This window comes from Chaetodon trifascialis, chromosome 11 (genome assembly GCF_039877785.1).
Source record: "Chaetodon trifascialis isolate fChaTrf1 chromosome 11, fChaTrf1.hap1, whole genome shotgun sequence".
Lineage (NCBI taxonomy): Eukaryota > Metazoa > Chordata > Actinopteri > Chaetodontiformes > Chaetodontidae > Chaetodon > Chaetodon trifascialis.
In genome coordinates, this window is record NC_092066.1 from 25,516,045 (window position 1) to 25,542,500 (window position 26,456).

Below are 26,456 nucleotides of genomic sequence, written 5' to 3' on the forward strand. Positions count from 1 at the left end.
ATAATGCGTGTAATGTAATTTTACTGCAACATGTACATTTTTTACTGTTCACAATCTGCTAATGGGGCCAACCAGGCCCCCCATGGAAACTGTGAAAAGTGAAAAGGGAGGACGGCTATTGAATAAAACATTGATAGAACATGCAGTAACACAGAGGTGGTTTGCTCTGCTATAACTGGTTTGCTGCCCTGCGATCGACTGGTGACCCGTCCGGGGTGTACCCGCCCGTTGACAGGTGTGATAGGTTCCAAATGCAGGATGAAACTAAATTTTTCTTTGCAGCTTTTAAGCAACAACAAAGACAATGTAAAATGCAAAATAGTTGGTAAACCCTGTGAATAGCCTAGCCGACTGCCAGAAATGCCTTTCTACTGTGTCATAACACATATCATAAAATGGGGAATACTGCTGAAATGTCAGTAAAACAGAGCAGACAGTAAAATAGATTTTTCAACAATTGTGAATCAGCACAACTACAAGAGGTCCTTGAGCATACAGTCGTAAATGTGCACAGAAAATATCAGCCTTATGGGTCCAGTAGCAAGGCATATTAGGTGCGAACAGATACAGACACAAACACACACAACGAAACACATGATCTTCTTCAGGCTTATGTCTGGCAGAGGTAATAACCATGAGTTTATCTGATGGAGGTGAGGCATTGCCTGATCTATAAACTGCATCTTCTTTACAACTTACAAACTGATGAAAAGCTGTAGAAACTGAAGAAATCTGCTCAAAATGTCAACTCATGATGAAATGGTTGGATAGTTAGAGTGCACTAGAGTGCTCTCTGCTCTATGAAACTATTAATATTTTATCTTCTGTATTGAAGATAATTCATTCTGTTCATACTCATATTAACTATGACTACGTTTACATGCAGTCAATATTCCGGTTTCTGAAACATTCGGAATAACCTGTTTACATGCGTGAGCAAACAGGGGTAATCAATTGGGATATCCCAATCAAAACAGCAACGCACGGACAACATGTCAACGCACGGTGAATGTCATGACGCAATGCACGTCATTTAGCTTCTTCTTCCTGTATCCAAAAACAACAACAACAGCTCAGGGCTGGCAGCAGTCGCCTTCATTTGTGCTTTGGTACTGGTACTGACCCACCACCAGTACTTGACATTATTCTGTCTCACTTTCTTCATTAATGGAAGGCGAGAACATGAAGAAAAAGGAAATGAAGTCGGAGCTGTGCCATCCATATCCATGCTACCTGCACTCAAAAGACCAAGATTCCTTGCGAATAAAACATGCACAGAACACAAATTAATGTTCCGTTTGATGGGGATATTCCAATAGGCGTATACTTGACCAAATATTCGGATTAGAAAAGGAGTAACCCAGGGGTCATATTCCGGTTTTTAAAAAACGGAATATGAGCATATTCTGTTTTTTCTAAAGGGTTATTGGTGTTTACATGGCCGTGCGCAACTGGGTTTTTGCTGATATTCCGGTTATGAAAGGGTTACTTGACTGCATGTGAACGTAGTCTATGATTGAAATGACTTGAGCACAAGAACGACTAGTTTTATGGTCAAACAGTCCAATCAATTTAAATGTTGCAATAGTGTAAACACCTTTATGTGTTAGTCCATACATTTAGCAGTAAGAGGGACATAGTAATAGTTTTAAGGTACTCAGCGCAATTTTTGATAACGACTAGAACTGTAGAGCAAATGGTTTTATGAGTGGCTACCAGCTTTGTTATTGCATGTACACAAGTACGGCGAAAATCTACTGATCAGCAGGTAGTTATAATGTTCCAAAAATGCAATGATGCACTAAAAGCAATTAAATGTGAATATAAATAGTGTATGTTTTCATACAAAAAATCAGCCTTGCACATGTTTCGTGAAGAAGGAAATGCAGTGAACATTTTAAAACCTGAAAGATGCACACTATGCGTTTTGGTGAGAAACACTGTAAACGTAATAATTAATTATTATTCCATTGGCATGTTTACACCAGGTTTACACCAGGTTTACCCAAATTTCAAAAATATCTGCAAAATTAAATGTGAATTGGGACACATTTCCATCAACTTCCTTCATTTCAATATATTCATGACACGGACCAAGTGGCCATTTGGCCATTTGGTCATCAGGAGGGTTACCTGTGAGCTGCTGTACAAAGCAGGATGGAAGAGATAGAGAGGGATGTGTAATGGTAGCTGGTGGGTCTGATGTGATTCTTCTGATTGTCATTCCCATCTTGTTTAATTGACTGTCTTTCCCATGTTGTGTCACCTAATTGCGTCCAGCAGTTCCGCTCCCCCCCAAAAATCTGTAGATGTATCACGTGACATTTTTTTAACACTACCCACTAATACTGTTCATACTATAGTGGTCGTACAATGGTTTTCAATCAGCAGCCATTGACTTTGCTTTGTTCAATCCAAGGTACAATACATTATTGTTCAATAATATATTATCATACCCCATAATATATTATGCAGTTATTAAGACGAAGGGCACTAGCGTGGGCTGAAGTGGTGCATGCATGTAATTCTGTGGGCACTTTTTCCTGTGGAGTTTTTGTCATCAGCTTTAACTCTGTGGATGACCACCCTGATGATGGGGATTAAGAGGTGTTTTGGATTTCTGGTGGAATGAAGAGGCACTGCAGGATATGTTCCTTAAAGGGCTGTGTGAACAATTGAATGTTAAAATGGCATCATATGATGAACAAACTAACGTTGAATGCCTCCCCAGCTATCCGTTTAGACAACTGCCTGCAAGAGCAGCATTGTGAAAAGGCCAGTAACACTAACTAGTCAGCATTCACTTCCATACTTCCTTTTTCCTCTAAGAATCGAGCCTTTCTTTGGCATGTCTAATAATTCCTCTTTGTCTTCAGTTCCTCCAAGGTGAGCACAGGCAATTAGGCTGGATCCAATTGTAGGAAGACTGCACATGAAAGTGGATGAGTGCCTATGCTGTGGTCAATCAGGTCATTTTATCGCCTGCTGTCCAGTGTGGTCAAAAGTGCTCATCAGTTGCGTTAATTGTAGTTCTTGTCCCAATCGAAGCCCAGACTAGAAATTCAGGCAACCTTCTGTTAGAAGATGGCACTCTTTCTCTCCAAGCTCAAGTTCATTCAGTGGCTGAAGATAATTTCATTGATCATGATTTGGACATTTGGTCTGATGTGCCTCTGCAACCACGAACCTTCCCCCCTCACAGCTGATGCTTTCCATGGGAGGTTTTTGGCCCAAGTAACTCACTACACAATTCCTGCCATGTTACCAATGTCAGAGAGAGTATTTAACCAAATGTAATTTAGCTCTGAAAATGCCTCTTGTACTTGGCCATCACTGCCTAAAGCTTCACAATTGGTCTGGTGGGAGAGTTTGCCACCCTCATTGTTTACAGTCCGCTTTGTCCTCTGCAAAGAGTGGTGTTGTTCTGACCATTCCTAAGCCTCCCAAATACCATCAAGTATCAGGTATCATGATCTAGGGGAAATGTTCAGTAAGGATTAGGCTGTTCCCCTACCACCACACCACCACCATTGTGCCATCAGCCTGGCACTCCACTAAAATCAAGCAGAAGCTACATAATGTCTCGTCTTGAAAGAGGAGCCATGGAGAGATACATTAATGAGTCTTTGGTAGGAGGTTCGCTTGGCGCTGGGTTTTTCTTTGTTGCCAAAGAAAATGAGACTCTTCACCCTTGCAGTCTAGTCTTTAGTCTCAATAATATAACAGTAAAGAACAAGTATCCATTATCACTTACCACATCTGTGTTTGCACCCTTCCAAAGGACCATGGTGTACACCAAACCTGACCTCAGGAATGCTAACTATCTGATGAAGAGAAGGAAATGAGTCGAACATCAGCACCCCTCTTGGCCACTTTGAGTCTTGTCATGCGATTTGGACTAACTAATGCTCGGCTGTCTTCCATGGTCTGGTTGATGATGTCCTTGTGGATTATCTGAACTCTATTTTCTTTGTGGATGATATCCTCAATTTTTCCAAGGACATGACTGAACACATAAAAGCAGTGGCCTAAACCCACAACCTGCAGGCAGCCCCAGAGGTTTTTGGACTTTGCAGACTTCAGCAGAGTAGCTTCTCCTCTCACAATGTTAACCTCCTCTTGCATCCTGTTTTGGTGGACCCCTGAGGCAGACCTCATTTTCTCTCAACTCTTGACCCTCATCACTTCCACCCCCATCCTGGTCCAGCCAGACCTAACTTGCCAATTCATTGTAGAAGTTCATGCATCTGACACTGGAGTGGGGGCTGCAGTCTCTCAGCTCTCATGTAAAGATCAAGAACTCCACCCCCATGCATTTTTCTCCCAAAAGCTATCACCAGCAGAACAAAACTTTGATGTGGGGAACCAAGAAATGTTGGTGGTGAAACTGGCATTAGAGGAGTGACGACATTGGTTGGAGAGTACTGAACAGCTTTTTCATAATATGGACTGATCATAAGAACCTAGCTTACATTCAGTCATCTAGAAGGCTAGCCTCCCACTGAGCTTGCTGGGCCGTTTTCAGTTGTTTTAACTTTACCTCAACTTGTCTCCTTCCTTGCCACCTACACACAAACTAGGTCAGAGAGCCTTCTTATCCAGACACCATTCTCCCCTTGTCCTGTGTGGTGGTGGCAATGACATGAGAGATCAAGTCAATGGTGAGGGACACCCAACAACCTCAACCTGACCCAGGTAACGGTCCCCCTAGCTGTCTCTTTGTGCCTGAGTCTGTTTGTTCACAGATTCTGTAATGGGCTCACGCTTCCCATTTTGTCTGTCACTCCTGAATGAACCACACTTTAAGTCTGCTGAAGAGAAACTTCTGATGGCCCGCTGTTGATGTCAACTCCTTTTGCCCCATCCTCCAGTTGATCTGCTGCAACCATTGGCCATCCCCAGTTGTCCTTGGTCTCACATTGCACTTTACCTCCTTCACAAGGTAACACAGTTATCCTCATCATAGTGGACCATTTCTCCAAGGCAGTTCACTTTGTAGCCCTTTCAAAGCTTCACTCAGCCAGTGCGACTGCTGATCTCCTGGTAACACATTTATTTCCATGGTATTCCCTGAGATTTTGTCTTAGACAAAGGTCAACAATTCACATCACTGGTGTGGGGAGACTTTTGTCGAGCCCTGGGGCCTACTGTCAGTCTGTCATTGGGATTCCACAAAGATGAATAGCTTGGCAGATTTAGGGGGACTTAGAAATGGCTTTACAGTATGTCACAGTCACAAATCCCTCCTTCTGGAAATCCCAACTCTGGAAGAGGAGCTGCACTACTATGAACTGCTTATGCTAACAAGAACTTAGCTGACCCAATTGGACTTCAACACCGACATACAAACCAGTTTAGAGAGTTTGATTATACTATTGCTGTAGGATATTCTTTTTCAGATTGACTTCAAGAAACTCTCACCTCGTTTGTGATTAATCAAGATCAATGAAGATGGCGGCGCATGCGCAATGCGAGACTCAGCATCTTACTAGAATTCGTGATATAGTTATTATTTTCTTATTGATTTTGGGCCTGTTTGTTCATTACAGCTTTGGGAACACTTCCTACAGCAGACAATAACTTTTGGATTTAAGATTTCAATGCACAGTGTATTCGACAAACTTCAGCTCCCCCAAGAGATCGCCAGGACAGTAAGGCCAACCGACTCAGCTATGCTGACCAGAAGTGACCATAAGTGGCTTCGAGATCATAAACAAAGGAGAAGGAAGCACAGAGGTCTACAGACTAACCAATGGCTAAAACCGCACCGGTTATCGCTATCCAGTATCTCCCTTGCCAATGTTTGGCCCTTGGCGAACAAAATGGACGAGATATGACTTCAGATTGCCTCACAGAGAATGTTTATGGACTACAACGTCATGATTTCACAACATGGCTGAACAACAGAATCCCAGTCAGCTGCAGTGGGCCTTAATAGAACCCGCCCCATAGAACTCACCCTCATCATCACCAAGTGCAAGAGGCTGGTCTTGGCCCACCTAAAATGCTGTCTTCCCTCCACACTGGACCCCCATCAGTTTGCCTATCAACCAAACAGGTCAACGGAAAATGTGATCTCCATGGCGCTGCACTCCACCCTGACGCACCTGGACAACAACAACACCAACACGAGGATGCTGCACATTGACTTCAGCACAGCATTCAACACAGTCATCCCCTCCAAACTGGTCAAGAAAATCAGTGACCTCAGCATCAGCACCTCCATCTGCAAATGGACTCTGGACTTCCTGACCAACAGACCCCTGTCTGTTAGTCTACGCCACCCTGACCCTGCACACTGGCGTGTTGCACCTTCTCCTCTGCTCCCTCTTCATCCACAACTGCTGCCTGTGCATGGCTCCAACTCCATCATCAAGTTTGCAGACGACACCACGGTGATAGGCCTGATGACCAATGATGAATCTGCCTACAGGGATGAAGTTCAACAGCTGCTGATGTGGTGCACCAACAACAACCTGACCCTCAACACCAAGACCAAGGAGCTCATCGTGGACTACAGGAAAACCAAAGGCTGCAGTCACACCCCCATTCACATTGACAGGGCTGAGGTTGAACGTGTCTCCAGCTTCAAGTTCCTGGGCGTCCACATTTCTGAGAACCACTCCTGGATCCTCAACTCCTCCACCCTGATGAGGAAGGCTCAACAGCACATCTACTTCCTGAGTAGACTGAAGAAAGTTAACCTGGCTTGTCAAATCCTAGTTAACTTCTACCGCTGCACCATCGAGAGCATCCTGACCAACTGCATCACATAATGGTATGGCAGCTGCACAACCTCAAAATGGAAGGCCCTGCAACGGGTGGTGAAAACCGCACAGTACATCACCGGTGCCCAGCTAACTGCCATCAAGGGCCTCCAGCGCAGACAGTGTCTAAGAAGGACACGTAGCATCAGCAGTGACAGCTCCCACCCCAACCATGGACTGTTTGCACCCTTCCTATCTGGTAGGAGGTTCAGGAGCCTCCGTTCCCGCACAGGAACAGCTTTTTCCCCAGAGCTGTTACCCTGCAGAACTCTTGTCCCCCAGCAGCCCCCCTCCAACCCCCACCACTCTCCCATTCACACTGACACCCCTGCTTACTGCCTCATGTGATGGTCAGGGATTTTCCATCTTACTCACCCTATGAAACCCCCCTGGAGGGTCCCGTTACAGAGTCTGTCCTGTTTATCTCTTTTTGTGTATATGGGCATATTTGTTTCAGGACTTGGTAACCTGGGCTCCCTCTCCCGCCAACTCACCTGCATACCTGATCCACTCATCAGCTACACCTATAGCCTGCAGTCTATAAACACTGGTCTATCAATTGACTTTTTGCCAGATCACTCCATGGCTCATTGTGGTGTTACAGTCGGCTAGTCTCTCCCAGAGAACTCCAAGTTCTCTACAGTTTCCTCATGCTGTCTTTGAACCTGCCTAAACCTATTTCACCTATTTCAGGTCCATTGTCTCCTGCCTTCCTGATTTGAAGAAGAAGAAGAAATGTACTTTATTTATCACACATAGTTTCACACACTACATGCACACGCCATGCTTCCGTGAAATTATTTTTTCCGCATTTGACCCATCCTCAGTCTGTCGATCCTCCGCGGCAGACCAGGAGCGGTGGGCTGCCAGCCAATGCCGGCAGCAGGCACTGAAGACATGGTGGAGGACACGCCACCAGCGCCCACAGCGGGATTCGAACTGGGGACCTTCTAGCTGTGAGGCGACAGTGTTATCACTTGTGCCACCGTGCTACCCTGATCCTAGTCAATCTCCAATGTTCTTCTTGAAGAGTTCAGCCACTGCCTGCCCTGCTCTGCTGCTCCAATTCTCAATACACAACCCAGACAGCCTCTGCTGCATTGCTCCACCACAAACTAATCTTACAACAAATTGCTCTTGGTTGAATTTTTACAGGGGCGGCACAGTGGAGCAGCAGGAAGTGCGTGTGCCTCACAGCAAGAAGGTCGCCGGTTCGATCCCCGGGTCGGGAAGGGCCTTTCTGTGCGAAGTTTGCATGTTCTCTCCGGGCATGTTCTCTCTCTCCCACAGACCAAAAACATGCTCATTAGGTTAATTGGTGACTCTAAATTTGCCCGTAGGTGTGAGTATGAGCATGAATGGTTGTCTGTCTCTATATTTTGCCCTGCGATCGACTGCCGACCGGTCCAGGGTGTACCCCGCCTCTCGCCCGTTGACAGCTGTGATAGGCTCCAGCACCCCCCTGCAACCCCGAAAGGGATAGTCGGGTATATAAAATGGATGGATGGATGAATGAAATTTTACATTGTCACTAATTTTGATTTCTACTTTTAGGTCCAGACTAATTACCTAAAAGATCAGAATGATCAGTCATTAAGATTTTGTATAGGCACCAGGTTTTGATAAGAAAAGGGAATACTGGCATGCAATTATCAATACACACTATATACTCCAAAAAATATGGTGCCACTGCTGATGATGAAATACAACACTGGTGCTGTTAGGATGTGGTGCACACCTGCTGAACAACACTACATATATGTGTGTGTGTTTTGTTGTTGCTTATCGAGTGCTACAGCATTTTAAACCTGTTTCTTGTGTCAATTTTCAGATAACCCTCGCATGGTGAGTCATGTCCCAATCACCATCCAGGTACTGGATGTCAACGACAATATTCCAGCCATCTCTGGGGGCAACAATGCAGTTATAGTGTGTGAGAGCACCAAAAATGGACAGGTGGGTTGCTAATGCTCCAGCCTAGGACATCAAAAGAAACACTCCAGGTGTTTGGCTGGAGTGGATGATGATGTTATGATCAAAATTTGAGAACCTTTGTATGAAAACAAAAGAAGATGAAAAGTTCATTAATGAAAAATTCAGAAATTTGTATATTTTTTTCTGAATCCCATCATTTTTTTGTGAGGGTTTGATTAGCTGACATGAAAATTCACACACTGGATGGGCGTAGTAAGTGTAAATTCCACTGCAGTGTCTCAAATCAATTGGACCTCACAGCATAGTGTGAAGCTTAATAGAACATAAAAAAAATGCATTTGTAGGGTTAGTGTTAGATAATGGCCAAGTTTCCATCAAAGTGTAGTGCAACTTCCAGAAAATGCTAATTAAAGAACTTTTCAATTCATTAATACTATGGATTACTAGGATACATCAAGATAAACAGCTAGTAGCTCTAATTCTCAAGATGGGTACCACTAAATCCCTGAAAGGTGCAGATTTTGAAATTCAAAGATCTCCAGTCAAACCTCAAATGGTGGAAAAACACGTGAAAATATGGCAATTTTGTATTTTTCATGTATTTTTTTGAAGGAGGTTACAGTCTCCTCATAGCGCCACACAGATTTTGTCTTGTAGCTGAGCAGACAAGGAGATAATTGTTCAGTTTGTGATAGAAGCATGAAATTTGGCACATATACTCTTCAAACCCCACTCTTTTAAAAAAATCACATTAGCCACGCAAAATTCCAAGATGGCGGCCCCAAAATCCAAGATGTCCGCCCAAAAATGTGGTTTTTCCTTTATAACTCAAAATGCCTTGATTTTAAGCCCCATAAATATATTGGAGTTGAATATATAGTTTGGTATTGCGGACATTTTGGTACCTAGTACATCTTTGTATCCATTACGGTTCTCGAGATACAGCATATAGATACTTGTATAGAATTGGGTGAGTGAGAAATTTGTAACACTAATTGTTGTTATGTGTGTAATATATATATATATATATATTGTGTATATATTATGTATTATTATATTATAATGTAATATTATATTATATTATATATTATTATATTATAATTATATTATATATATATATATATATATATATATATATATATATATATATATATATATATATATATATATATATATATATATATATAATGTGTGTGTGTGTGTGTGTGTGTGTGTGTGTGTAATATATGATCTCCCAGCGCGGGAGAGCCGAGCCAAGGGTAACGGGGCTTCAGTTACCCGGATGGTGTACAGATCACACGGGACTTAAATGGCACCGGATGAATGATCGGGCTAGGTGTAGGTTTACCCGACAATAAACAGAACCTAGTTGTATCCCATACAGGAATGTGTGTTATTTGATTAATGTGGTAAAAAGGATAACCCCTCGGCCTTAATCAAACCCAAAATGGCAGATTCCATGTTTACAAAAAAACAAAGTGATTGGTCTAAATGTTGTCTTTGTCAAAAAGACAGAACAAACGAGAACTTATCAGCACCCTCAACTCGTTACACCCTTGAAAATGATGGCTATGCCAATCTCGCTACAAACATACCTTTGTTTCATCAAATGCAGGAAATGCCATTGATCCTGGATCCAGCAAGGTTGGATAAAGGTGGTGGTATTGATGCTACTTTAAGACGAAATCAGGCTAAATACCACTTGAGCTGCCAGTTGTTGTTTAACAACACCAAATTGGATTGGGCAAGGAAACGCAGATCTGCTGGCCCCAGCAGTGAGCCTGAGGATGTTAATACAAAGCAGCGGCGGAAAAGCTGTGATGTTGAAGCCTGCATTTTCTGTGAGAAAATAGCACCTGCATCTGATCTCTGCCGGGTTATGACAATGAAGGTGAACCAAAGGTTGCACGAATGTGCACATACACTTAATGATGGCAAGCTTCTTGCCAAATTGGGTGGTGGAGATGCCATTGCCCAAGAGCTCAAGTACCACGCTGCCTGTCTAGTTAATCTCTATAACAGGGAAAGGTCCCACCTGAGAAAACTTGGGGAAGGTGCAAGTGCTACTAAGCATGAGAAGGAAATTTCCCCACTAGTTCTCTCTGAACTAGTCACATACATTGTTGAAACAAGCATCCATTCGGAAAGTCCAACCAAATTTCTCCTTGCAGATATGAGCCGTATGTACCGACAGCGTCTGGAGCAACTAGGCATTGACTCACCAACTGTCAACTCCACAAGATTAAAAGAGAGATTGCTAGAAGAAATTCCAGAACTTGAGTCGTATAAAACGGGAAGAGATGGGGAAACGGGAAGAGTGATGCTTATGTTCAAAAAAGATTTGGGTACAGCACTTTCACAGTCTTCTGCATATTCAGAAGCACTCCTTATTACCAAAGCAGCAAAGATTTTAAGGAAAACCATACTAGATCATCATTCTAGTTTCGATGGCACATTTACAGAAGGTGCTATTCAAAATGCCACACCTCCCCTTCTTCTTCAGTTCATCAGTATGGTTGAACACGGAGCAGATATTAAATCACAGCTGGAATTTGGACCTTCGAAGTCAGACCAGGCTATTTCCCAATTACTACAGTACAACTGCTACTCTCGATATAAAGAAGGAGTTGCATTCCAAAGGCATTCCAAGGACAGAGAAACCCCATTTCCAATCTACATGGGGCTATCTGTCTTTGCAAAAACAAGAAAGAGAAGCCTTGTAGAATTGATGAATGAGCATGGTCTCAGCATCTTGTATGACAGGGTGCTGGAGATTTCAGCCCAGTTGGGGGATGCTACAGTGAGTAGGTATGTTGAAGAGGGTGTGGTCTGCCCACCAGTGTTGCGTAAAGGGTTGTTCACCACTGCAGCGATGGACAACATTGATCACAACCCATCTGCAACAACTGCTACATCATCATTCCATGGGACAAGCATCTCTGTGTTCCAGCATCCCACCAAGGAGAACCGGGGGCAGGAGCGACAGCAAATCCGTTTTGGACCTAAGAAAGTCAGGTCAGTCCCAGAACTGCCTGACACGTTCACAAATATTCTCCCCGCGTCCTTTAAAACAAAGAATCCTCTTCCACCAAAACGTGTGATACCTAAGCCACATTCAGATGACTTTGGGACCCAAATTACACTTGAGTACCAGTGGCTAGAGAAGGTCATGGTGACTGAGGAAATTGATGGTGCCGTGAACCTGACATGATCAGCACACCATGCATCAATGAAGAGAAGTCCAGAGTTTGAAGTAAGCATTACTGCATTACTTCCTCTGCTACGAGACCAAGCTCATTCCATTGCTACTGTCAAGCATGCGATGGATAAAGTGCGTGATGTTGTGGAAAATCTCAACCCTGGCCAGGTTCCTGTTATCACAGCTGACCAGCCAATCTATGCCCTGGCAAAGCAGGTGCAGTGGCAATGGCCTGAACAATATGGAGAAGACAAGTACCTTGTTATGTTTGGTGGTCTCCATATTGAGATGGCAGCCATGAAGTCCCTGGGCACACTTCTCTGCAACAGTGGTTGGACTGGTGCCTTTGTGGAGGCAGATGTAGCATCCTCGGGCACTGCAGAATCCTTCCTATCAGCTGAAAGTGTGACCAGGACGAGGCAAATGCATCAGGTCACAGCCTGCAGTCTCTACAAGCTCCTTAAATCTGCATATAATGACAGCTGTGCAAATGGAACAGATACCACTGATGACACATTGAGCTTTGAGGAGTGGTGTGACATTCGCAAAGAGCAAAGTCCACAGTTCCGTTTCTGGCACATGGTGCTCTCTATGGAGCTAGTCATCTTCATGCTCATCAGGTCCTTCCGTGAGGCCAACTTTGCGCTCTATTGCCAGGCACTGAGTGAGTTCATACCATATTTCGTTGCCAACAACAATACCCACTATGCACGGTGGCTCCCTATCCACCTCAGGGACATGCTCACTCTAGAGAACACACACCCAGAACTGGCCAAAGAGTTCCAGAATGGCAACTTTGTTGTCCATAAAACCAATAGGGATTTCTCTGCCCTTGCCCTTGATCAAGCTCACGAGCAGGCAAATGCCATCATCAAGGGTGATGGTGGTGCCATCGGGCTTACTGAAGACCCAGCCGCACTTAGGAGATGGATGGTAGCTGGTCCTGAGGTCAGTCGTTTGGTGTCCCAATATGAAATGGAGGCACAAACCAAAGAGGCCAGTGAGCACAGAAGCCACCATGAGCAAACTTCACAGGCACAGAAAACCTTCAAGAAGAGGGTTGATAAATTGTCCCAAGCTCTAAAAGACCTCGGCAACCCATTCCAGGAAGACAGTAAAGACCTGTATTCGCTTGACACCAAAGATGTTGCTCACCCCGACTCTGCAGAACTTCTGCAGTCTCACTTGCAGAGAGGTCAGACAAAATTTCTGGAGTTTTCACAGGCCCTGGAAAACAATCCGTCCTTTTTCTATGAGCCAATCAAGAAGAACAAATCTGATTTCTTCAGACAGGACTCTTCTTCTGCTGATCCCTCAAAGCAGAAACTTCTCAAGGAGGACTGTCAGCTGTTCTCAAAGCTTTTCATCTCTTGTCAGAGCCGAGAGTGTGACCTCCAGGAGTTCTTTCAGCATGAGAACCAGTCCTTCCCTGTGGCATTGAGCAAGGGTGGAAAATTGTATACTTGCCAGAAGTCTCAGCTGACCTCTATCCTTGAGAATTATGTCCCACCAGTTGACAAGGAACCTGAGGCAGACGTTCTCATTGTAGATGGGTCAGCTTTGGTCCATGCCCTGCCACCAAAAAGATCCAAGACTTTTGAGGACTATGCAGCTCTCGACTTCCTACCTGTGATCTACATGTACTCCAACAAGTTCACAATGACACATCTGGTCTTTGATGTGTACAACCCATCAAGCCTTAAAGCTGAGACCAGGTCAAAACGTGGCGAGGGGGGAAGACGCAAGGTAACAAATAAGAACACCATGCCATCATGGCATAACTTCACTGGCATAACTTCCTGAGGCACAATGACAACAAAACAGAGTTGTACCACTTTCTTGCCGACAAGGTTGCACAAATGCTTGCCCCAAATACCATCATCATCACAAAGGGTCCTGCTGTCCTCAGACTCATGCAACTGGCCTTGATGGACTGGATAAATGCTCTCACGAGGAAGCAGACAGCCGCATCTTTGTGCACGCCAAACATGCTACTGAACATGGTAGCCAATCCATCATGATCAAGGCAAATGACACAGATGTTCTGAACTTAGCACTCAGTGTATTCGGTGGTCTCCAAGAGGCTGGCCTACAGCATATGTGGCTTGCATTTGGGCAAGGCCAGACTCTGCGCTGGATCAGTGTGCATGACATTTTTCAGCATGTTGGCCAGGAGAAGGCATGCTCTTCTTTCATGCCTTTACAGGATGTGACACTGTGTCTGCCTTCCACAACAAAGGGAAGAAAACGGCTTGGCAGACATGGGGCATATGTCCAGAAGCCTTGCCTGTATTTGCCAAACTGGGTACTTACCCTCCCACAGTGGAGGACTGTGACATAGAGGTGCTTGAGAAGTTTGTCATTCTCATGTATGACAGATCCAGCACAGCTGCTACTGTGGATGAAGCCAGGCTTGACTTGTTTGCCAGAAAGCAGAGGCCCTATGAGTCTATCCCACCAACCAGAGCAGCTCTACTCCAACACACCAGGCGTGCTGCCTATCAGGCTGGTTGTGTGTGGGCCCAGGCAACCCAGTGTCAGCCAGAAGCAGAGGACCCTGCAGACTGGGGATGGCAAAAGGTTGGTGAGGAATGGCAGGTCTTCTGGACAGCCAACTCTCCAATAGCCAAGACATGCGAGCAGCTCACCAAATGTGGCTGTAAATCTGGCTGTTGTGGCAGGTGCAAGTGCTACAAATTGGGTCTCATGTGTACAGCTCTGTGCAGTTGCAACTGTGAAGTGTAATTCACAGTAAATATGCTGTATCTTACAAACTGTAATAGATGCACTTAGCTTAAATGGCATCTGGAAAATTAGGGAATTTTGTAACAACTTCTGAATAGTATAGTGTTAGGTACCATCCCCTAGCAGTCGGTTTGCACTTTATCCAATGTTAGATAGTTTTGTATATAGTTGACCCCCCCCCCAAAAGAAAAAAAAAAAAAAAAAGGGGGAGAAGAAGACAGCCTCCATGCAAGTAGCCAGAGAGTAGTTGCCCTTTACGCGAAACAAATGTCTTCGAAACATCCAACAACCCCCCCCCCACACACACACACACCTCCCATACCCAATAGTAACAGAATCCATTGAAAAATCTCTTCTATCACTTATTTTGGGTTTCAAACTGAAGTCTTAAATTTCAGATTTTGGGCAAAAAACCACTAGGGGGGGGGGGGGGGGCGATATATTGTTTGCGGTGGTTTTTGAAAACCTCATAAACATAGCCTACCTAACACCATAACAAAAATCAGAAAATTGTCACAAAATGTCCAATTTTTAACCTTTTATGACAAGTTCTGAATTCATGATTCATCTCTGCTGAATTCATGATTACTTCAAAGTAAAGGCAGCCATCTTGGACACCATATTGGTTTTTGAATTTCATGTTATAACCCTAATGAAAATAACAGATAATGGAAATGATGTTTTCATATAACCATATGCACGTAACAACAATCAGTGTTACAATTTTCTCACTCTCCCAATTCTATACAAGTATCTATATGCTGTATCTCAAGAACCGTAATGGATACAAAGATGTACTAGGTACCAAAATGTCTGCAATATTTAACTTTATATTCAAGTCCAATATATTTATGGGGCTTAAAATCAAGGCATTTTGAGTTATAATGGAAAAAACAAATTTTTGGGCGGACGTCTTGGATTTTGGGGCGGCAATCTTGGAATTTTGCGTGGCTAATGTGATTTTTTAAAAGAGTGGGGTTTGAAGAGTATATGTACCAAATTTCATGCTTCTATCACAAAGTGAACGATTCGGGCTATATTATGCATTTGTCTGCTCCACTATTGTCAAGATACTGACATTTGTCACATGCTTCATGTTGTCGTGATTTATATGTTAACCCTGAACTTTGCCACATTTTCTTTTCATTGATATGCTGACACTCACCTAAACATAAAAACTTTTAATTTCTTTTTTGTATTTCTGGTATATCCACTCAGTTTTTTAAGAAATAGCAAACTGTAAATTTTCTTAGAATTGTTGGATGGAAACACAAAATTCTCCTCAGCCACTGTGATAGCTGCAACACACAAGTAGACCTGCTCTCACCAAGAGATGATAGTATAGCCAACTGCATTTGCCATTTGCCAATTAAGAGAGCAAATCTAAAAAAAAAAAAAAAAAAACGCTTGTTTTCTGAGCTGGTGACCTCGGTCAGGATAGAAAAGCAGCACTTTCAATTGTGGTAATGAAAGTAATTCTAATACATGGACATTGTTTGAACTGACCATTTGCAATTGTACAAAATAAGTTACTGCATAATGTACATGCAGGGTTCCACCTTATCTCCACATCCTTCAAATGTACCTTTGCGAAAACAGCTACACGTGGCAGAAAGAACACCAATGCTGCTGGGTGAAAGAATAACAAAGGCAACAATATTGTCATTCTATATATGTCTGGAGTATCTGAAAAACTCAGGAGGATTTTCAACAAACACGGCATCCCTGTGTTTTTCACAGCCAGCAACACACTAAGACAGTAGCCATCCCACCCAAAAATGGCACACACAAATACAAGAAAAGCAGTCGGTTTCATGCAGTCCACTGCATTGAGGAGTGCACAGACTTCTATATTGAGGAAATGACAGAACCATTCAACAAAGTCATGAAAGATAAGGGACACTCATTTGAGAACAACATGCACATTTTGGATAGGGAGGACAGATGGTTTGAAACACTTATAACCCACCTACAATGCTGTCCTTTCATCCCTTCAAAAAAGATTTAACAACCATTCACATTTGGCCTCCTGTCTTTTTCACTTGGCCTTGAGTGACTCCAACGACTCATAACGACTGTTATTGCTGCCGGCAATACTCACTGGAGCGTGTAGCAAGGAGCAAGTATGGATTAAACCACATCTGAGTATAGTCCCCTACAAATGTATTCTTCCTCTTGGTTAAGTAAGGCATCTTAAAAACTAACCAACTGCTTCAGGACATTGCTGTGCTGTTTTAAAAATGAGCTCAATATCTAACATGTTTAAATGATCTTCAGAAGAAGATCTGGAACCAGTGGACTGTCTGCAGAGTGCAGCAGAGAGTGTACAGTATGACTAACACATTGTTAGTTTTGTTTTTTTATGGTATTTGTTGATTATAAATAAAATACAGAACAGCTAATGACCGAAAGAACAAGGTCCCGGATACAAGCGGCTGAAATGAGTTTCCTCCGCAGGGTGGCAGGGCGTTCCCTTAGGGATAGGGTGAGGAGCTCTGTGGAGTCAGCTGAGGTAGCTCGGCATCTCTATCGGATGCCCCCTGGACGCCTCCCTAGGGAGGTGTTCCGGGCATGCCCCACTGGGAGGAGGCCCCAAGGAAGACCCAGGACACGCTGGATTGACTATGTCGCTCGGCTGGCCTGGGAACACCTCGGGATCCCCCCGGAAGAGCTAGAGGAAGTGTGTGGGGAGAGGGAAGTTTGAGCATCCCTGCTCAGACTGCTGCTCCCACAACCTGGCCCCGGATGGGAGAATATGGATGGATGGATGGATGGATGGATGGATGGATGGATGGATGGATGGATGGATGGATGGAGAACAGCTGCAAACTTACATTTCAATTATCCAGAACTGGGGATTAATAAATGACCTACATGACAGAAATCCTTTTAAGGTTATGTTTGAAGTCACAATTGCAGAACCAAGTACAACTTCAGTTATGCTCCCTCAGTACATCTGAAAGCACAGTATGAGAGACGTGTTTTCAGATTTAAGTTCAACTCTTTCATGTTTATTACTGTCATTCTCAGACGTTGTTGTACATCATGAAAAAATGTAAACAAATACTAAAAGCCATGCTCACTCTGTGTGGCAAAAAAGACATATCGACTGAACTCACTGACCAAAGCAAGTGCAAATAAATCTTAAAATGTGAACATAACCTCATGTTCAGTTCTGTAACACAAGCACATACAACACAAATGTATACACCACTGAAAACATACATGAAAACACACTCATCTTCTCTCTCACTCACACACACACATACATTTATGTTGATCTGTAGCCTTTTTGTTGTGTGTCTGACACCATCAGTGGGGGATTTATCAGCTGAGCTGCAGACTCTGCAGCTTCTTGAACCCATAAATTATTCAGACTGCAGAGCATGCCGATGCTTCCGCTGCTGGGCCAGATAGCAGCAGAGATGATCATATTAAACCCAAACACGGGCCTGCCTCGCTGCCTCCCCTATCTTCCCCTCTTCCCTCCTCCACCACCACACCGCCAGTCACTCTGCTTCACAGCAGGGCCAATTCTAAACCAGTGTGGTTGTCCCTGCATATACATTCACACAGACAAGTCACACATCACACTCTCTACCTCTGTTTTATTGTATATAGTGCTCTCTCTTATTATCTGTCCACCACATTCTCTGGTTTTATGTAACTGTAGTTCAAATGTGTATGTGCATGTATGAGTGTGCAATCGTTTAGCTTGGCTTCAGTCAACAGAAAATACATAGTAGCAAAGTCAATGTTGAGGGAGGGCTCTTATTTGTGATTTTGCTGGCATTGCAATAAGTCAATGTTAAGAATTTTTCATGCACAGCACGTCACTCTGGCGTGACAATTTTTTTCTGCTGAATTTAGGGACGCAGTTGTGTACTACATTTGCATAATTGATTGCACAGCGATGAGACTGTTTAGGTTGGGGGGTATACAGTAGATTTAATACTCATTCCTTGTTTGCTGTGTTAAGTACATGGAGACGAGTGGCTGATACAGACCTGAGGGTTCACAATGCACTGCACCACTTTGAATTTTCTGTTGGTTTTTTTGCATGTTTGCTCATGAGAAACATTCAGCGATGCCTGTAGGGAAAAGTAAAAGCATGATTTAAACTGCACTCGGTAGATTACAATTTAAGTTTTGATTATTGTTAACAAATAACAAGAGTTTTGAATGGCAAGTAATCTGAAAAAAAAATCATATTACATAAATAACATCACCTTTGTAGTCTTGAGATTATGTTTCTGCCACTGCTTACAATGATATAAAGGTAATCTGTAACTAATTACATGTGAGCAACCCTACCTCTTCTACTGATATCATGTGGAAACAGAAGACACAAGGAGCCATGTTCATATTTTAGGTTTTTACATCAGAAGCTTCTGTTCAAAAACTGTTCCCGGTGCATGTTGGACTCTGGCAGGGCTGCCCTTTGTCACCGGTTCTCTTCACCATTTTTATGGACAGAATTTCTAGGCGCAGCCAGGGGCCGGAGGGGGTTCGGTTCGGGAGCCGCCAGATTTCGTCTCTGCTTTTTGCGGATGATGTTGTCTTGTTGGACCTCCAGCATGCACTGGGGCAGTTCGCAGCCGAGTGTGAAGCAGCTGGGATGAGAGTCAGCACCTCCAAGTCCGAGGCCATGATTCTCGACCGAAAAAAGTGGCTTGCTCCCTTCAGGTTGGGGGAGAGTTCCTGCCTCAAGTGGAGGAGTTTAAGTATCTTGGGATCCTGTTCACGAGTGAGGGAAGGATGTAGCGTGAGATTGACAGGCGGATCGGGAAAGCGACCCCATTACTGCAGCCACTGCACCGGTCTGTCGTGGTGAAGAAGGAGCTGAGCTGAAAGGCGAAGCTCTCGATTTACTGGTCAGTCTACGTTCCTACCCTCACCTATGGTCATGAACTTTGGGTCATGACCGAAAGAACGAGGTCCCGGATACAAGCGGCTGAAATGAGTTATCTCTCCTTAGAGATAGGGTGAGGAGCTCTGTCACCAGGGAGGAGCTCAGAGTAGAGTCACTGCTCCTCCACATCGAGAGGAGTCAGCTGAGGTGGCTCGGGCATCTCTATCGGATGCCCCCTGGACGCTTCCCTAGGGAGGTGTTCCAGGCATGTCCCACCGGGAGGAGGCGGGAAAGACCCAGGACACGCTGGGGTGACTATGTAACTCGGCTGTAACGCCTCAGGATCCCCCCGGAAGAGCTGGGAAGTCTGGGCGTCCCTGCTCAGACTGCTCCCCCCGCGACCCAGCCCCGGATAAGCGGGAAAAAATGGATGGATGGATGGATGGATAATCAGAGACAATTGTCATCATTCAGAGTGATGTTTTTATTGATTTGTGGGTGAAAACTTTTTATTATTATTAAAATCACCTGCAGCCAGTCCACACCTGCCATAGGCTGACAAGTTTTGATTGTGTTGAGCTCTCTGGGAATAGGGTTTTCAGTGTGTCCAGCATCCAGCATCTCCAACAAACTTCACCTTTAACCCAAAATGTATTTTTTATTTTTTAAGAGCGAAACAAAAGAAAAATGAGACACAATTACAATTACAATTACAATTAGTTATTTGGCAGACGCTTTTATCCAAAGTGACATCCATATGAATTCACACACCGATGGCGCAGCATCGGGAGCAGTTTTGGGGTTCAGTATCTTGCCCAAGGATACTATGGTATGTGGACTGCCGAGGCCAGGGATTGAACCACCAACTGGCAGATGACCGCTCTACCTCCTGAGCTATAACTGCCCAGTAATAACAATAACCACAGTCATGATTAAATTATGAGACAATGTTTCTTAAAAATATACATGTCTCTAAGTGTTTTTACATAGTAAAGAAAAAAGAAATACAAAAAAACATTCAGTACAGAATCCCAGACCTTATCGAACATTCGAACATTTTTTTTTTTGCAATCATCATTCCATACAAAATAGCCATTTTTTGTATTTATTGGCAAAAGGAATTTGTTGCTTCAAGGTGTTGATCCATGACCAGTGAAATTACTGATCATAGATAGATAGAGCTTAGATCAATATTAAACAGGTGAAATGTCAGTAGGAAAAAAAAAAGTGTAAATTCTGCCTTCAATAAGAAACTGTGTAATGTTTCAGAATTTCTAAGACTATGTCTGACATTGGCCCAGCAATCATGTACTCTTTAGACATTAATCCTAGACCTCATCTTTCTCCTCAGACCACGCCTGTGTAAGTCCTGCTCTGTTCAACAGAGCTCTGTTGTTTCGGAGAAGTTTGTACTCATGCCATACATCATTGGAAAGCTAAGATTATTGTGGTTTAATTTATGCAGACCAAAACACTATAATAATACACAAAAAAGTGTTTTATCATCTCAAATAAACCAGCAACATACTAAACTTCCATGTTTTCTCCATTATAACACCAGTCAGCATGTATCCGTAGGTGACATGTTGGTCAAAAATGGCCAATGCCCTCAGACTTTTTGATTCACACCTCACCAATAAAGATCCATGTTGTGTTGACATCATGTCCACGGCTGACAAAAAATAACATTAATAATAATAATAATATTCAGGTAGAAATAAAAACCTACTACTTCGGCATATTCAAACTTCTATAAGTCAATGCCAATAGAACTTACAGTGATTCTGTCCGATTAAACTTCAGAATGTTACATGTTGGTCAAAACCAAACAAGTACACACCGACAGTTAGTTCCATACGTATGTGGATATTGCTGTGATTTCTGTTAATTACTGCAGAATATGAAATTATATAATGTCTATAGAATTCAAGTGAAAACTCTCATCTTGAATTTTTGGGTAAGTTTCAGGTGTATCAATTCAATTCAATTCAATTCAATTCAATTCAATTCAATTCAATTCAATTCAATTCAATTCAATTTTATTTGTATAGCGCCAAATCACAACAGACGTTGTCTCAGGACACTTTCCATATAGAGCTGGTACAGACCAAGCTCTTTTATCTACAAAGAAACCAACAATTCCCCCATGAGCAAGCACTTGGCGACAGTGGCGAGGAAAAACTTCCTTTTAACAGGCAGAAACCTCGAGCAGAACCAGACTCTGGGTGGGCGGCCATCTGCCTCGACCGGTTGGGTGAGAGAGGAAGAGCAAGAGAGAGAGAGTGAGACAGACAGACAGACAGACAGACAGACAGACAGACAGACAGACAGAAAGAAAGAAAAGCAGTCAGAGAGAGAGAGAGAGAGAGAGACAGAGACAGAGAGACAGACATGCAGTCACAGTAACAGTGACAGTGGATGTAATAACAGCAGTAGCAGTTGCAGTGGATGTCAGGCAGGGCCAAGGCAGGAGACGCAGCTGAAATCCACAATCCAGATTCAGCCACTGTCCATGGGAACCTGCAAGACGACAAAGCACAGAGACTCCGGGGAAGGAGCTAAGTTAGTAACACGCCGTGGTAGGACATGAGAGCGTGCGGATGGAGAGGGACAGAAGGACGGAGGAGCTCGGTGTATCTTTGGATGTCCCCCAACAGTCTAATCCTATAGCAGCATAACTAGGGGCTGGTCCAGGACAAGCCTGAGCCAGCCCTAACTATAAGCTTTATCAAAAAGGAAAGTTTTAAGCCTACTCTTAAATGTAGAGACAGTGTCTGCCTCCCGGACAAAGACTGGAAGATGGTTCCACAGGAGAGGAGCTTGATAGCTAAATGCTCTGACTCCTGTTCTGCTTTTTGAGACTTTAGGAACCATAAGTAGACCTGCATTCTGGGAACGCAGTGTTCGAGTAGGGCAATAAGGTACTATCAAGTGAACCATGTAGTAATTATAGCCATTTGGCAGACTAACAATTTCAGAGGACCACAAGTTACAGGGCAAGTTCCTATAAACCTAAATTAAATGGACACATTTAATACTGGGTTTCAGATTTTTTTCTTAGTTCATTATTGTTTTTTAAAATTACATTAGTTAAAATCAATACAAATTGAAACTGTGATTTACAATTCAAATAACTAACAAATATATGCACCTACTAGACAGTGTTTTAGTGTTTTTAATGTGTCCTTTTTAATAAACATACCTGGAAATTGTATCTCAGTTAAATAAAAACCCAAATCATCTAGGTTAACAATCTTGCTTGTGCTACCAACTATCAGTGACGATTTCTATCCACAGCATGTGCAGCTGTGAGGTCACAGTGTGATGTCGCATCTTGAACAAAATCTCTTCAGTCAAATGTCATTTTTCTTTCAGATTTGAAAAGTTGCATTGATATCTTAGGGCGAAACATCCAAATTAAACACAATACAGAAGTTGCAAGTTTGTGAACTCAATGTCCTGGGGGGGAGGTTGTGGTTCCTGATAGCAATGCACATCTACTCAAGTGATGTGTAAACAGGAAATCATGGCCACTGAGCTTGATATGCTGTGCAATGCATTGCAATGAATTGCAAGAGGTCAGACAGGGTCACTGACTTGGTGTCGGCTCAGACTGTGTGCATTGAAGACTTAACACAAATACTTCTCAAGACCTCTTGTCAACACTTCTTTGTCTCCCTCTCTGTTATGTTGCTAGCTTTGGTTCCCTCACTTATCTTCATTTCTTTAAATTTTCTCTAACTTGAATTTCTTGTCTTTCACTGTTTTTTGTTTTGTTTTGTTTTTGTAATTTCTTTGCATCAATTCTGTTTTGAAACAATTTCCCCTCGTGGATCAATAAAGGAATGCTGATTCTGATTCTGATTATCCCCATCAGGTGATACAAACCATCCGAGCAGCAGATCTGGACAACTTCGCAAATGGAAAGTTTTCCTTCTATGTGCCTGCTGAGCATCCAGCCAATCCAAATTTTACTTTAAAGGACAATGGAGGTAAGACTACAAAGCAGACAAGCTGACATGAGTACTTAATTATTTTCCCAATTAGATGGTGATGGAAAACATAATTGCTGCATGGATTATGATCAGACTTAATGTTTCTTGAGTGAATAGAGTGCTACATTTAAGTACCCTGCTGGAGTGACAGGGTGGACTGTGGGCATACAAGCTGCACGACTTTGAGAGCAGTCTTGTGTGTGGTTAGGGTTGAGCCACAATTGCAGTTTGGTTAAGGTTAGAGAAAGTTGGTGGTTTCTGTTACATGTTAATAAAGCACACTAATGTGTTTTGAGTTAATAATTTAGTTGCTATGAATGGAATTCTTTAAGGACAAGAAATGAAATGCACTAGCATTGAGCATTTTATTGATATTTTCAGCCTTAACATTTTGCAACTTGAATAATATAACTTTCCAGATGTGCTGAATACGTTGATTGTTGATTAACTATTTATCTGGGCAGCATAACACTTCCTCCCCAAGCATTTGCCATTGCAAATTAGTTGTAATTTAACATAATTTGTAGGAGACAGGGTTGCTGTACACTAGCTGTATGGCATCAAACAGCTAGTTGAGATTAGTTACTAGCCAGTGAACATAGTGGAGCAGAGGGAGATCAGGTGTGGATGTTACATATACACAGTATAAATATATGAATTCATACTGTAAAAAAATATTGTAGTCACTGGTGACATTGAGAGCCAATATTCAGAATTTGAAATTGCACATTCACGGGTTTTGTATGAAATATTGCAGTGAATATAATATAATAGGACAATATGAGTTGTATTGAGACTGAGTAGTGGGCAACGAAGATGACATTCTCTGTGGTTCACAAACTAGTGAGTGTCCAAGCTGGCTGGGATGTCTTTGATTTGTTAAAAATGTCACAAATGACATCTCTGAGCTGGTTGGCACATTTTATATTAGCAAGACAGGAAAAGGGGGGGAGAGCAGGGTATGACCTGTAACAATGGTTGCAATCCAGAAAAAGCGAGGGTTGTGGCAAGGCGACATGCAGTGTAATCATTCTGCTACCAAGGCACTGCACAGCCAGTTATTCACTCTGAACAGGGTTCTTCTCACATCAGCTATGGGTTGATATGAGAAGGTACTTTGCCTCCTTGATGGTAGCTTTCAGCCAGTTGCTCTGGCAGGGTTGTATACTTCCTGACTGAAAGGCAGGTTTTTCTGGATAGAACAGGCTTTCTGGTCAGGTATTGATTTGTTGTCTTTGTGATGACCACATCATCACTTTGCTGATGTATGCTATCACTGATGATGTACAGTATATTCCTCAATGTGGTTGCTGTGGTTTGCCTGGGTGGCAGCATCACTGAACATGTGCCAGTCTGTACTCTCAAAACAATCCTGTACAGCTGCTGTAGCTTCACCTGTTGTAACTGTTTTTTGATTGATTGATTGATTGATTGATTGATTGATTGATTGATTGATTGATTGATTGATTGATTGATTGATTGAACTTTAATAATCCTCAACAGTTAGGATACCGCCCCAATACACAACAGCATAAAAGTATCCCATGATAAAATATGTTTAAAATAGGCCTGCCCATATCAAATGACTTCAATTTCCTAAGAAAAAATAGTCTAGACTGGGCCTTCTTAAAGGTAACTCTACTGTTCTCCTTCCAGTCTAAATGCACACCAAGGTATTTATATGAGGGACCTACCTCTACTGGCTGACCTCTAACAAGAATAGGGGCTACCTCACTTTTTTTTCCTTTTAAAATCAAACACTAGCTCCTTAGTTTTATCTACATTTAAAATGAGATGGGCATCATCACACCAACTGACAAAGCTATCCACCTCATTCTGATATGCTGCATGGTCATTGTTGGTATTGTAGCCCACCAATGCAGAGTCATCAGAAAACTTCTGTAGGTGACATGAAGTGCTGCTATGTCTGCAGTCAGAAGTATACAGTGTAAGTAAATAAAAAAGGAGACAAAACTGTGCCCTGTCGTGCCCCTATGTTAGTGGTGATGATCTCAGACTTTGTGTCATGAACCCTAACATACTGAGGTCTACTTGTGAGGTAGTCAGTAATCCATGCAAACAGTAGATGAATTAAGATTAAAACCAGAGAGTTTTTTAGCTAAAATGTGTGGCTCTAGAAAAACTGTGCAGCCTATGCAACATGTAAAGAAGTGCATCATCTGTACCTACTCGCTCCCTATATGCAAACTGAAGTGGGTCCTGAAAGACACTGACCTGTGCCCTTAGGTGATCCAGCACAGTCCTCTCAAAACATTTCATCACATATGAGGCCAACGCAATAGGTCTGAGGTCTTTAAGTGCCTAAGCATTAGATTTTTTAGGTACAGGTAAAATACAAGATGTTTTCCAGATTGCTGGAATTTTTGACACAGACAGCAACAAGGAATACAGATGATGTAGCACCCCACAAAGCTGATCAGGACTACTTTGAGAACGCGCGACATGATCCCATCTGGGCCAATGGCCTTATTTACATTAAGCCTCCTCAGGTGAGAGCTTACCTCCTCAACAGTGATAGTTATTGGGTCAAGGAGAAGGACCACCCCCATCTTCCTCTAAGGAAACTTTGGAATGCGATGGTGACTGATTAACTGAGTTGACAGTAGAGTCAGATCTGGCATAGAATTGATTTGCCTCATCAGCCATAAATGTTGACATGTTGCATGCACTTGTTTGACTATTCTACCTGCTCTATTGATGCTGCTGTAAATTGGAATTTCCCCTCACGGGACTAATAAAGGACAACTGAATTGAATTGAATTGAATTGAATTGAATTGAATTGAATTGAATTGAATTGAATTGAATTGAATTGAATTGACCCTCCTTCAAATTAGTAGTTACCTGGCCATATCCAGTTATTAACTTCAAGCCCTTCCACAGACCCTTAGTGTCACGCTCTTCTTCTTCTTGACCTTATTTCTATAGTTATTTTTCCCTTGCC

At 42.9% G+C, this 26,456-nt stretch overlaps 1 protein-coding gene across 1 annotated transcript in view; it reads left to right on the forward strand.

Annotated features, from left to right (window-relative positions):
- Nucleotides 1–26,456, forward strand: part of LOC139338461 (cadherin-18-like) — a 252,805-nt gene that overhangs the window by 205,398 nt on the left and 20,951 nt on the right. The window contains exons 9-10 of the mRNA XM_070973476.1: nucleotides 8,599–8,723; nucleotides 23,376–23,490. Of these exons, the coding sequence (XP_070829577.1) occupies nucleotides 8,599–8,723; nucleotides 23,376–23,490 (240 nt within the window). The remainder of the gene's footprint in view (nucleotides 1–8,598; nucleotides 8,724–23,375; nucleotides 23,491–26,456) is intronic.